General features: G+C 43.4%; 1 protein-coding gene across 5 annotated transcripts in view; it reads left to right on the top strand.

Annotated features, from left to right (window-relative positions):
- Nucleotides 1-12,519, top strand: part of col4a4 (collagen, type IV, alpha 4) — a 192,101-nt gene that overhangs the window by 46,473 nt on the left and 133,109 nt on the right. For all 5 annotated transcript variants that reach the window (XM_029714261.1, XM_029714260.1, XM_029714262.1 and 2 more), the window contains one exon: nucleotides 5,629-5,703. In XM_029714261.1, the coding sequence (XP_029570121.1) occupies nucleotides 5,629-5,703 (75 nt within the window). The remainder of the gene's footprint in view (nucleotides 1-5,628; nucleotides 5,704-12,519) is intronic.

Raw genomic sequence — 12,519 nt, 5'->3', positions numbered from 1 at the left:
TGAATGAAGTACTGATCCTGGTTTGTGGCTGTACTTCATTTAAATAATCTGGTCTATGCTCTGTGTATGTTGCTGTGTCCGAAATCTGTCTTGCCTACTACTTACTAAAACAACATACTGTGTACTAATTTTACTACATACTAATTAGAACATACTCTGTAGTAGAAAACATATGCTGGAAGCAACACATATTAACATACTAGCCTCATCCATACTGAGAATGCCTCATCTAATGTGCAATTGCGTTGTTTCCCGCCATTGGTTGATTTTAGTACAGCCCGTCTCCATATGCCCTTGTCTGATGCAGCGAATCCGTACTTGTTAAAAAGCCGAAATGAGTGTAACATTCTGGACTTTAAAGCATACTCAATTGTCGAAATTTACTATAAAACACTGATTTCCTATTTGTGCATACGCATATCCAATCAATACTATTTAAAACGCAAGTACAGGTATTCAGACAGGCCTAGTGTGTATAATAGGGGAAGCATGGCTGTCACTCATGCGTCCACCCTCGTACCCAGAACTCTTATCTGTCTCTTGTAACTGGGTTTGAGGCATGCGGACACTGATCAGGGAGCGAGACAATCAGCCTCCACATCTCTAAACCCACACAGGTGATGTCATCAAGACCACTTAAACCATTATATTCTCTTTAAACACCTCGCTCTTTGAATCCTCTGCCAGATGCATTGAAACGTGTGTCTAAATTCACAGCTACTGTGTGTGTGTGTGTGTGTGTGTGTGTGTGTGTGTGTGTGTGTGTGTGTGTGTGTGTGTGTGTGTGTGTGTGTGTGTGTGTGCGTGCGTGCGTGCGTGCGTGCGTGCGTGCGTGCGTGTGTGCATGTGTGCACGTGCGTGTGGTTCCACATGTGCATGTACAATAGTGTATGATTATATACAAACATTTGTGCCAGAGGATCAGTGATGAAGCCACCCTGACTCTCTCCCTCTCATCATCTGCCTTCTCCCTGTGTTGATAGTTGTTGTTGGCAGTGCTATATGAGTCTCTCTCTCCAGGAGACTGATGGCAGTAATTGCAGTAGTAATCAAAGGGCTGTGCAGGGAGCTGTTCTGCTCCATCCTCTCATGTCAACAAGGAGCTCATCGCTACCCCCTCTCCTCTCCTTTGTCCTGCAACCTTTCCCCAGACTGTCGATTTAAAGGACTTACCTGAGTCATGTCATTAGGACACCCAATGGGAAATCTAAAATAATTTTGTAATGAAAAACTTTTCTTATTGGAACAGGATGTCCAGTTAGTCCCTCCCTTTTAAGTCTGTTTTCTTCAATCCCATGACTGTACTGGACTGCTTTGTGCCACAAGATAGATGTGTATAGGACCCATCTGTTCAATAATACTGTGTTTATGTTCTAGCTCTTTCATTTCTATACTAACTCTTCTGTTGACTATACTGTGATTGCAGTGTCATGCATTACTGGGTTGTTTGTGGTACTTATTACGGTGTTGAACAGCGGATTGGGTTGTTGGGAGCCGCTGTGCCATCTGCTCACCCTGTCTATATCCACTCTGGGCTCTGTTTTAACAAACCTAACGCAAACGTAAATCTCAGTGCACTTGTGTTGTTGTTACAGTACTGTGCAAAAGTTTTAAGCAGGTGTGAAAAAATGCTGTGAAGTAAGAATGCTTTCAAAAATAGACATTTTAATAGATTATATTTATCAATTAACAAAATGCAAAGTGAGTGAACAGAAGAAAAATCTACATCAAATCACTATTTGGTGTGACCACCCTTTGCCTTCAAAACAGCATCAATTCTTCTAGGTACACTTGCACACAGTTTTTGAAGGAACTCGGCAGGTAGGTTGGCCCAAACATCTTGGAGAACTAACCACAGTTCTTCTGTGGATAGAGGCAGCCTCAGGTGCTTCTCTCTCTTCATGTAATCCCAGACAGACTCGATGATGTAGAGATCAGGGCTCTGTGGGGGCCATACCATCACTTCCAGGACTCCTTGTTCTTCTTTACGCTGAAGATAGTTCTTAATGACTTTCACTGTATGTTTGGGGTCGTTGTCATGCTGCAGAATATATTTGGGGCCAAACAGATGCCCCCCTGATGGTATTGCATGATGGATAAGTATCTGTCTGTACTTCTCAGCATTGAGGAGACCATTAATTCTGACCAAATCCCCAACTCTATTTGCAGAAATGCAGCCCCAAACTTGCAAAGAACCTCCACCATTTTTCACTGTTGCCTGCAGACACTCATTTGTGTACTGCTCTCCAGCCCTTCGGCGAACAAACTGCCTTCTGCTACAGCCAAATATTTTTTGCATAGTTGAGTCGCTTGGCCTTGTTTTCACGTCAGAGGTATAGCTTTTTGGCTGCAATTCTGACCAGACTTCTCCGGACAGTAGATGGGTGTACCAGGGTCCCACTGTTTTCTGGCAATTCTGAGAAGATGGCACTGCTAGACATCTTCCGATTGCGAAGGGAATTAAGCATGATGTCTTTTATCTACTGCAGTAAGTTTCCTTGGTCCTCAATGTTGCCAGTTTCTTTGTGCTTCTTCAAAAGAGTTTGGACAGCACATCTGGAAACCCCTGTCTGCCTTGAAATTTCTGCCTGGGAGAGACCTTGCTGATGCAGTATAACTACCTTGTGTCTTGTTGCTGTGCTCAGTCTTGCCATGGTGTATGACTTTTGACAGTAAACTGTCTTCAGCAACCTCACCTTGTTAGCTGAGTTTGGCTGTTCCTCTCCCAGTTGTATTCCTCCTACACAGCTGTTTCTGTTTTATTTAATGATTGTGTTTCAACCTACATATTGAATTGATGATAATTAGCACCTGTTTGGTATAGTTGTTTAATCATACACCTGACTATATGCCTACAAAATCCCTGAGTTTGTGCAAGTGTACAGTGACGGAAAAAGTATTTGATCCCCTGCTGATTTTGTACGTTTGCCCACTGACAAAGAAATGATCAGTCTATAATTTTAATGGTAGGTTTATTTGAACAGTGAGAGACAGAATAACAACAAAAAATCCAGAAAAATGCATGTCAAAAATGTTATAAATTGATTTGCTTTTAAATGAGGGAAATAAGTATTTGACCCTTCTGCAAAACATGACTTAGTACTTGGTGGCAAAACCCTTGTTAGCAGTCACAGAGGTCAGACGTTTCTTGTAGTTGGCCACCAGGTTTGCGCACATCTCAGGAGGGATTTTGTCCCACTCCACTTTGCAGATCTTCTCCAAGTCATTAAGGTTTCGAGGCTGACGTTTGGCAACTCGAACCTTCAGCTCCCTCCGCAGATTTTCTATGGGATTAAGGTCTGGAGACTGGCTAGGCCACTCCAGGACCTTAATGTGCTTCTTCTTGAGCCACTCCTTTGTTGCCTTGGCTGTGTGTTTTGGGTCATTGTCATGCTGGAATACCCATCCACGACCCATTTCAATGCCCCGTCCATCGTCCCTTTGATGCGGTGAAGTTGTCCTGTCCCCTTAGCAGAAAAACACCCCCAAAGCATAATGTTTCCACCTCCATGTTTGACGATGGGGATGGTGTTCTTGGGGTCATAGGCAGCATTCCTCCTCCTCCAAACACGGTGAGTTGAGTTGATGCCAAAGAGCTCCATTTTGGTCTCATCTGACCACAACACTTTCACCAGTTGTCCTCTGAATCATTCAGATGTTCATTGGCAAACTTCAGACAGGCATGTATATGTGCTTTCTTGAGCAGGGGGACATTGCGGGCGCTGCAGGATTTCAGTCGTTCATGGCGTAGTGTGTTACCAGTTGTTTTCTTGGTGACTATGGTCCCAGCTGCCTTGAGATCATTGACAAGATCCTCCCGTGTAGTTCTGGGCTGATTCCTCACCGTTCTCATGATCATTGCAACTCCACGAGGTGAGATCTTGCATGGAGCCCCAGGCCGAGGGAGATTGACAGTTCTTTTGTGTTTCTTCCATTTGCGAATAATCGAACCAACTGTTGTCACCTTCTCACCAAACTGCTTGGCGATGGTCTTGTAGCCCATTCCAGCCTTGTATAGGTCTACAATCTTGTCCCTGACATCCTTGGAGAGCTCTTTGGTCTTGGCCATGGTGGAGAGTTTGGAATCTGATTGACTGATTGCTTCTGTGGACAGGTGTCTTTTATACAGGTAACAAACTGAGATTATGAGCACTCCCTTTAAGAGTGTGCTCCTAATCTCAGCTCGTTACCTGTATAAAAGAAACATGGGAGCCAGAAATCTTTCTGATTGAGAGGGGGTCAAATACTTATTTCCCTCATTAAAATGCAAATCAATTTATAACATTTTTGACATGCGTTTTTTCTGGATTTTTTTGTTGTTATTCTGTCTCTCACTGTTCAAATAAACCTGCCATTAAAATTATAGACTGATCATTTCTTTGTCAGTGGGCAAACGTACAAAATCATCAGGGGATCAAATATTTTTTCCCTCACTGTACCTACAAGAATTTATGCCGTTTTGAAGGCAAATGTTGGTGACACCAAATATGGATTTGATTTAGATTGTTCTTCTGTTCACTCGCTTTGCATTTAGTTAATTGATAAATATAATCTATTAACATGTCTATTTTGGAAAGCATTCTTACTTTACAGCATTTTTTCACACCTGCCTAAAACTTTTTCACAGTACTGTATGTCAGAAATATTTGGGATATTTTTTGACAGTGGGAATTATTGGCGCAACACCTGTCATAAGTGCAAAGAGGCAGGCCTTCTATGATTTAATAGGTTGTAGGTGTGAAGAGGTCTTGATCACTCATTGGCCAATGAAAACCTGCTCCAAAGCTTTTCATGTGGTTGCTTAAAGTTGTGTATTTACGGTGTTTGATGTTCCGTTCTCATAAACTCCAATTCAGCAGGAGTGCCGTTTATTAAATAGAGTAGCCTACAGTTACCTAACCCCTAGTTATTAACAAACATGTATCCAGCTTTTCACATCAACATAATATCCAGTATAAAGAGAAAAGGAGAATATCTGTTGACTGTTTTTCTATTTTGCAAAGGTGGTATTTTAATAAAACATAGATGATAGGCTACTGATAAGGTTACTGTGCCATAACCAACTGGCTTACCGCTAAGATTAGCTTTTATTTGGTCTTAAATATCCCCAGTTGCACTGCCTGAAATTGGCACTTTGGCGCACGTTTTTAAGGACACACCTTAGATATTTCCAACCCTCCCACCTCAGTGCAAGCAAGCAGATTTTAGATAGGTAAATTACCAACACTGGCACAAGGGTTTGAAAATAGCAGAGTGCCCATCTTTACAAGTCGAAATTGCCAAAGCGGGCATTTGACATTTGCTCTGCCTTAATGCCAGAAATAGAGCCCTATGTGTTAGTTCATGGATAGCCCTGCAAAGGCCTAGGCCATTTTTGTCTGGTAAGGAGTTATTTTTTGTGTGTGATTTTATTGAACCGATAGGACAGTGGAGAGAAGACAGATAGTAACTGTGTGTTTGTGTCTTGTAGGGGGACCAATGCAATGTGAATGACAGTAGCTGTGTGTTTGTGTCTATCATCACAGTGACTGTGTGTTTGTTTTGTGCAGGTGGATCAATGTAATGTGTATGACAGTGACTGTGTGTTTGTGTGTTGCATGACAGTGACTGTGTGTTTGTGTCTTGCAGGGGGACCAACCGGAGGGACTCTGTGGGGGGCGGGACTGTTCTACCTGTCAGTGTTTCCCTGCCAAAGGAGCTCAGGTAAGACTCCTTACAGATACAGTACACACCGTCCAATCACAACAGTGTGACATCCTACACCACACATTCTAACCAGGAATTGCCATAAACCACAGAAGGGGTGCTCAATCCTTGGAGTATGTAAATGAAGTGATGAGGCAGAAATGTCCACTCAATTGAAATGCCAACGTGTTTTCAGAGCAAACTTCTACATCAGAACCTTCATGCCAGCCCAAACCGTCAGAGTATGTAACCAGTTTGGATGTATTGTTTACGTGAATGAAACAGCTGGAGTGTTTATAGTTCCATGAGCCAAGTGTCACAACCTTATCAAATTAATTATAATAAAACAAAAGCATTCTACTGCAGCTGACCTGAATGAATGTTTAGTACCCATTAGGGTCATACGCTGTAAAACCAAGTGTTTAGGGATCTGAACACATAACTAAAATTTAAATGAAAATGGGTCTCAGTGTTTAGATTGTTAACACAAGAACATGTTTATTCACTGTAACACTCTTTAAACACAGGAACACATTTATTCAGCACAAGGCATTTAGGTTTTAAACACTACTGTAGGGTGTAAAGCCGTTTTTCATATTTCCCAGCATGCCTTTCGAGTGAATGTGAGAGACAAGGTTGTTAAAACTCCTATTTCGCTTTATGACCACATACTATACACTTCAAAAAGCCTTTAATTATGGTCTATTTATCCTCAAGATTTTGGTCTGAAAATCCTGGCTCATGTACCACATCAAACCTGCAAGTCACAATGCTCTGGTTAGTAATTCCTATCGCAATCCAGCCAGAAGGATAATATCCAACCATTTGAATATTTTATCCCCCACAACTTGCGCTCAGAATGACTGCTAATGGTGAAAGACTTAATAAACAAGACTACTTAAACCATCTAAACTGGAATAACCATCTCAGTAATGGGTGCAATAAATCCAACCCCTTACAGTTTGGATTAGTTTATGATAAAAATGTAAGTTATTGATTTTTGTTTAGTCAATTAATCAATGTGTATGAGGAAACAAATATTAAAACAATCTATTCTAAAAATCAACCTGCAATAAAGCATACTGGGAAATATGATAATGAGCCCCCCACACACATGTTTTTCACTCTGAGAGACGATGGGAAAGTAAACACTAGTGTTTAAAATCTGAACACTTAGGAGATATATTGTGTGGTTGGAATCTGACTGGAAAAAACGGACTATCATGTTTTATCTTGCATTCTAAACTCCTGTGTTTAAGATGAGAACACTTATTGGCAAATCTAAATGTCTATTGTTTAAATTTTAAACACAGACGTTTAGGTTATATATACAGTTGAAGTCGGAAGTTTACATACACCTTAGCCAAATACATTTAAACTCAGTTTTTCACAATTCCTGATATTTAATCCAAGTAAACATTCCCTGTTTTAGGCCAGTTAGGATCACCACTTCATTTTAAGAATATGAAATGTCAGAATAATACTAGAGAGAATTATTTATTTCAGCTGTTATTTCTTTCATCACATTCCCAGTGGGTCAGAAGATTACATACACTCAATTAGTATTTGGTAGCATTGCCTGTAAATTGTTTAACTTGGGTCAAACGTTCCATGTAGCCTTCCACAAGCTTCCCACAATAAGTTAGGTGAATTTTGGCCCATTCCTCCTGACAGAGCTGGTGTAACTGAGTCAGGTTTGTAGGACTCCTTGCTCCTACACACTTTGTCAGTTCTGCCCACACATTTTCTGTAGGATTGAGGTCAGGGCTTTGTGATGGCCACTCCAATACCTTGACTTTGTTATCCTTAAGCCATTTTACCACAACTTTGGAAGTATGCTTGGGGTCATTGTCCAGTTGGAAGACCCATTTGCGACCAAGCTTTAACTTCCTGACTGATGTCTTGAGATGTAGTGTCAGTATATCCACATACTTTTCCTCCCTCATGATGCCATCTATTTTGTGAAGTGCACCAGCCCTCCTGCAGCAAAGCACCCCCACAACATGATGCTGCCATCCCTGTGCTTCACGGTTGGGATGGTGTTCTTCGGCTTGCAAGCCTCCCCCTGCTGCGTTTTTTTTTTGTCTTTAGTTTTAGTCTCTGACGCTGTTCCTGTCTCTGTCCGTTATAATTAAATGTTTTACTCCCCGTACCTGCTTCGTCTCAACAGCGTCATTCCGCGTGACAGAATGCAGCAGCCATACATACGAAGCATCGGGGAGTACTGGCGTTCCGGTTGGAATGGCGGCTCTGGGTCACCACCGATGGAACCAGGGAAGCCTAGCCAGCTCATCGGGCTTTCACGCACTAGCTGGCTCGAGAGGTTTCCTGTCCCCGGTTGGCTCGGAAGGCGTCAATCCCACATCGGGCCTCAGCCGGATCTTCAGTTTTTGTGCACCCAACCGGGCCAGGAGTGTTTCGGCCGGCACGCCAGGCTCTCACGCTCCTGCCGGTTCATCGGGTTTTCATGCCCCAACCGGCTTGCCCAGCGCCCATGTCTCGGCCGGTTCTCCCGGGTGGGAAGCCTTGTGGCGTCCCAAGAGGGAGGGGTACTGTCACGTCTGCTCCCGCTCTTCCCTTCCCCTGGCGCTTGAGGGCGCCAGATTACCCTGCATCACACGCTCCTGCCATCCATCACTCACACCTGCCCTCCCTCGTCACTCGCATCAGCGTTATTGGACTCACCTGGACTCACTTATCACATGTTCCTTTCCTCCCCTATATTTGTCTGTTCCCTTGCTCTGTTCCCCGCTGCTGCGTTTGATTGTTTTTTGTCTTTAGTTTTAGTCTCTGACGCTGTTCCTGTCTCGTCTCTGTCCATTATAATTAAATGTTTTACTCCCCGTACCTGCTTTGTCTCAACAGCGTCATTCCACGTGACACTTTCAGGTTATGTCGATATAGGACTCGTTTTACTGTGGATATAGATACTTTTGTATCTGTTTCCTCCAGCATCTCCACAAGGTCCATGCAGTCTAGACCTGACTGCCCTTGACCAGCACAAAAACATCCTGTGGCATACTGCATTAGCATCGAATAGCCCACGCAATATGCAACTTTTCAGAGAAGTTAGGAACCAATATACACAGGCAGTTAGGTTTGCAAAGGCTAGCTCTTTCAAACAGAATTTTGCATCCTGTAGCACAAACTCCAAAAAGTTCTGGGACACTGTAAAGTCCATGGAGAATAAGACCACCTCCTCCCAGCTGCGCACTCCACTGAGGCTAGGAAACACTGTCACCACCGATCTACGGCTGGCCATGCTTTCCACCTGGCTACCACTACCCCGGTCAACAACTCTGCACCCCCCACAGCAACTTGCCCAAGCATCCCCCCATTTCTCCACACAAATCCAGATAGCTGATGTTCTGAAAGAGCTGCAAAATCTGGACCCCTACAAATCAGCTGGGCTAGACAATCTGGACCCTCTCTTTCTAAAATTATCCGCCGCATTTGTTGCAACCCCTTACTAGCCTGTTCAACCTCTAAAGATTGGAAAGCTGCCGCGGTCATCCCCCTATTCAAAGGGAGAGACACTCTAGACCCAAACTGTTACAGAGCTATATCTATCCTACCCTGCATTTCTAAAGTCTTTGAAAGCCAAGCTAACAATCAGATCACCAACCATTTCGAATCCCACCGTACCTTCTCCGCTATGCAATCTGGTTTCGGAGCTGGTCATGGGTGCACCTCAGCCACGCTCAAGGTCCTAAACAATAGCATAACCGCCATCGATAAAAGACAATACTGTGCAGTTGTATTCATCGACCTGGCTAAGGCTTTCGACTCTGTCAGTCCCCACATTGTTATCAGCAGACTCAACAGCCTTGGTTTCTCAAATGACTGCCTCACTTGCTTCACCAACTACTTCTCAGATAGAGTTCAGTGTGTCAAATCGGAGGGCCTGTTGTCCGGACCTCTGGTCTCTATGGGGGTGCCACAGGGTTCAATTCTCGGGCTGACTCTTTTCTCTGTATACATCAATGATGTCGCTCTTGCTGCTGCTGATTCTCTGATCCACCTCTACGCAGACGACACCATTCTGTCTACTTCTGGACCTTCTTTGGACACTGTGTTAACAAACCTCCAGACGAGTTTCTCCAACTGCTCTTAAATGCATGCTCTTCAACCGATTTCTGCCCGCACACACCCGCCCGACTAGCATCACTACTCTGGACGGTTCTGACCTAGAATATGTGGACAACTACAAAAACCTAGGTGCCTGGTTAGACTGTAAACTCTCCTCCCAGACTCACATTAAGCATCTCCAATCTAAAATTAAATCTAGAATCGGCTTCCTATTTTGCAACAAAGCATCCTTCACTCATGCTGCCAAACATACCCTCGTAAAACTGACTATCCTACCGATCCTTGACTTCGATGATGTCATTTACGAAATAGCCTCCAACCCTCTACTCAGCAAATTAGATGTAGTCTATCACAGTGCCATCCGTCTTGTCACCAAAGCCCCATATACTACCCACCGCTGCGACCTGTATGCGCTCGTTGGCTAGCCCTCGCTTCATATTCGTTGCCAAACCCACTGGCTCCAGGTCATCTGTACGTCTTTGCTAGGTAAAGCCCCGCTTTATCTCAGCTCACTGGTCACCATAGCAGCACCCACCCGTAGCACGCGCTCCAGCAGGTATATTTCACTGGTCACCCCCCAAAGCCAACTCCTTCTTTGGCCGCCTTTCCTCCCAGTTTTCTGCTTCCAATGACTGGAACGAATTGCAAAAATCATTGAAGCTGACTTTAAGCATCAGCTGTCTTTAAGCATCAGCGTTCAGAGCAGCTTACCAATCATTGCACCTGTACATAGCCCATCTGTAAATAGCCAACCCAACTACCTCATCCTCATACTGTTATTTATTTTTTTGCTCTTTTGCACCCCAGTATCTGTACTTGCACATTCATCGTCCGCACATATATCCCTCCAGTGTTTAATTGCTAAATTATAATTATTTAGCCGCTATGGCCTATTTATTGCCTTACCTCTGTAATCTTACTACATATGCACACACTGTATATAGACTTTGCTATTGTGTTATTGACTGTACGTTTGTTTATCCCATGTGTTGTTTGTGTCATACTGCTTTGCTCTATCTTGGCCATGTCGCAGTAAATGAGAACTTGTTCTCAACTGGCCTTAAATAAAGGTGAAATAAAATTAAATAAACATGTGTGTGTGCATGCACATGCATGTTGTCACGTTCTGACCAGTATGAGGGTTATTTTGTTAGTGTAGGCTGGTCAGGACGTGGCAGCGGGTATTTGGTTTATGTGGTTCGGGGTGTGTGTATTATGTAGAGGGTAGTTGATTTATGTATTCCGGGGTTTTTTGGTCACTGCTCTGTTAGTCTATGTTCTTTCTAGTTAGTCTGTTTCTATGTTTAGTTAATTGGGGTGTGGACTCTCAATTGAAGGCAGGTGTTGTCTAGTTGCCTTTGATTGAGAGTCCTATATATTAGGGTGTGTTTGTGTTTGTAATTTGTGGGAGGTTGTCACTTGAATTGCTGTCGTTTGCCTTCAAGTCTGTATTCGTCGTCCATCGTTTTGTTTTGTTTGTATAAGTGTTTTCATTAAAGTTAATTATGAGCACTCAACCCGCTGCGCCTTGGTCCATTCCTGACGACCGTCGTTACACATGTACTCAGTACTAATGCACACACATACAAACACATACACACCCCGCCCTCTACCCACCCTGCTGAGATGTTGGCACAATGACCTAGATGTGTGCCAGCTTGATGAACATTATCACGCTCGCTCCCATTCAGGTATTTTGCCATCGCAGGCCTATGTTGTAAATGCTGTTTATCCTGTTTATCCCACAACACATTACAGCAATATTCGATCTTCAATTCTGCTCACACATTTTCAGTTATGCTTATGTGTAGGTACTAGGTAGGAAAGCTTATTGTCAATGAGAGTCGGAGAGGTTTAGCTAAATGGCCAGGCGTTTTTGTGTACTCTGGTATGTGGCAGTGTAAGGGCGCAGAGGCAGCCAGATTCCCAATGATATCCTTTACAAGAAAAGTGGCACATTTACTGCCTCCTTGTAAAGCAGAAGAGCACAATTACAGTGAGCCGTGCAGTAAAGTGAGGGTGCACATGTGCTCAAATAAGCTATGTGAGCCAAGATAGACAAGACACACACGCATGCATGCACAGACATGTAGACAGAATACACACAAATGCATACACATGTACTCACACACACACACATGCATGCGCACACATACACACACACACCTGTTCATTGATGGAGTGCCCTTTCAGAAGGCCTCCTCTTTAATCAGTCTATAGTGGCAGGGGGAGCGACTGGTGAGAGGGGACTGGAGACATTACTAGAATGTGGAAGGATGAAGAGCTCAGTCGTAAATTAGTAATGATCCTCTTCTCACCAGATTCCTACAGCCACCAATGATTACAGACTACATGCACAGCCCCTGGCGCTAGCACACAGCTACCAATGAATACAGAATATACAGTGCATTCGGAAAGTATTCAGACCCCTTCACTTTTTCCACATTTTGTATAATATAAAATAAACTGAAAATTGTAATATTTAATAAAGTCCAGAAAGGGTGCTCAGTCCTCACAAACACACTGACTTTGAACTCTCTCCTCGATTTACACAAGAAACTAGATGTCTGACCTCTCGACACCTCAACTTATTCTTACAACTGCGACAAAACACACTCTAGCTAACACACCTGTCATTATGTATGATTTGTGTGGTAAGTACAGGTAAACGCTTATTTGAAGTTTTGTAAGAGTTGGTTAAACGTTGGAGTTGGAACCACTGCTTGTACTGGTGATGGGTGTACT

Source organism: Salmo trutta, chromosome 26 (assembly GCF_901001165.1).
Source record: "Salmo trutta chromosome 26, fSalTru1.1, whole genome shotgun sequence".
Taxonomy (NCBI): Eukaryota; Metazoa; Chordata; class Actinopteri; order Salmoniformes; family Salmonidae; genus Salmo; species Salmo trutta.
This window is presented reverse-complemented; position numbering and strand designations above follow the sequence as displayed.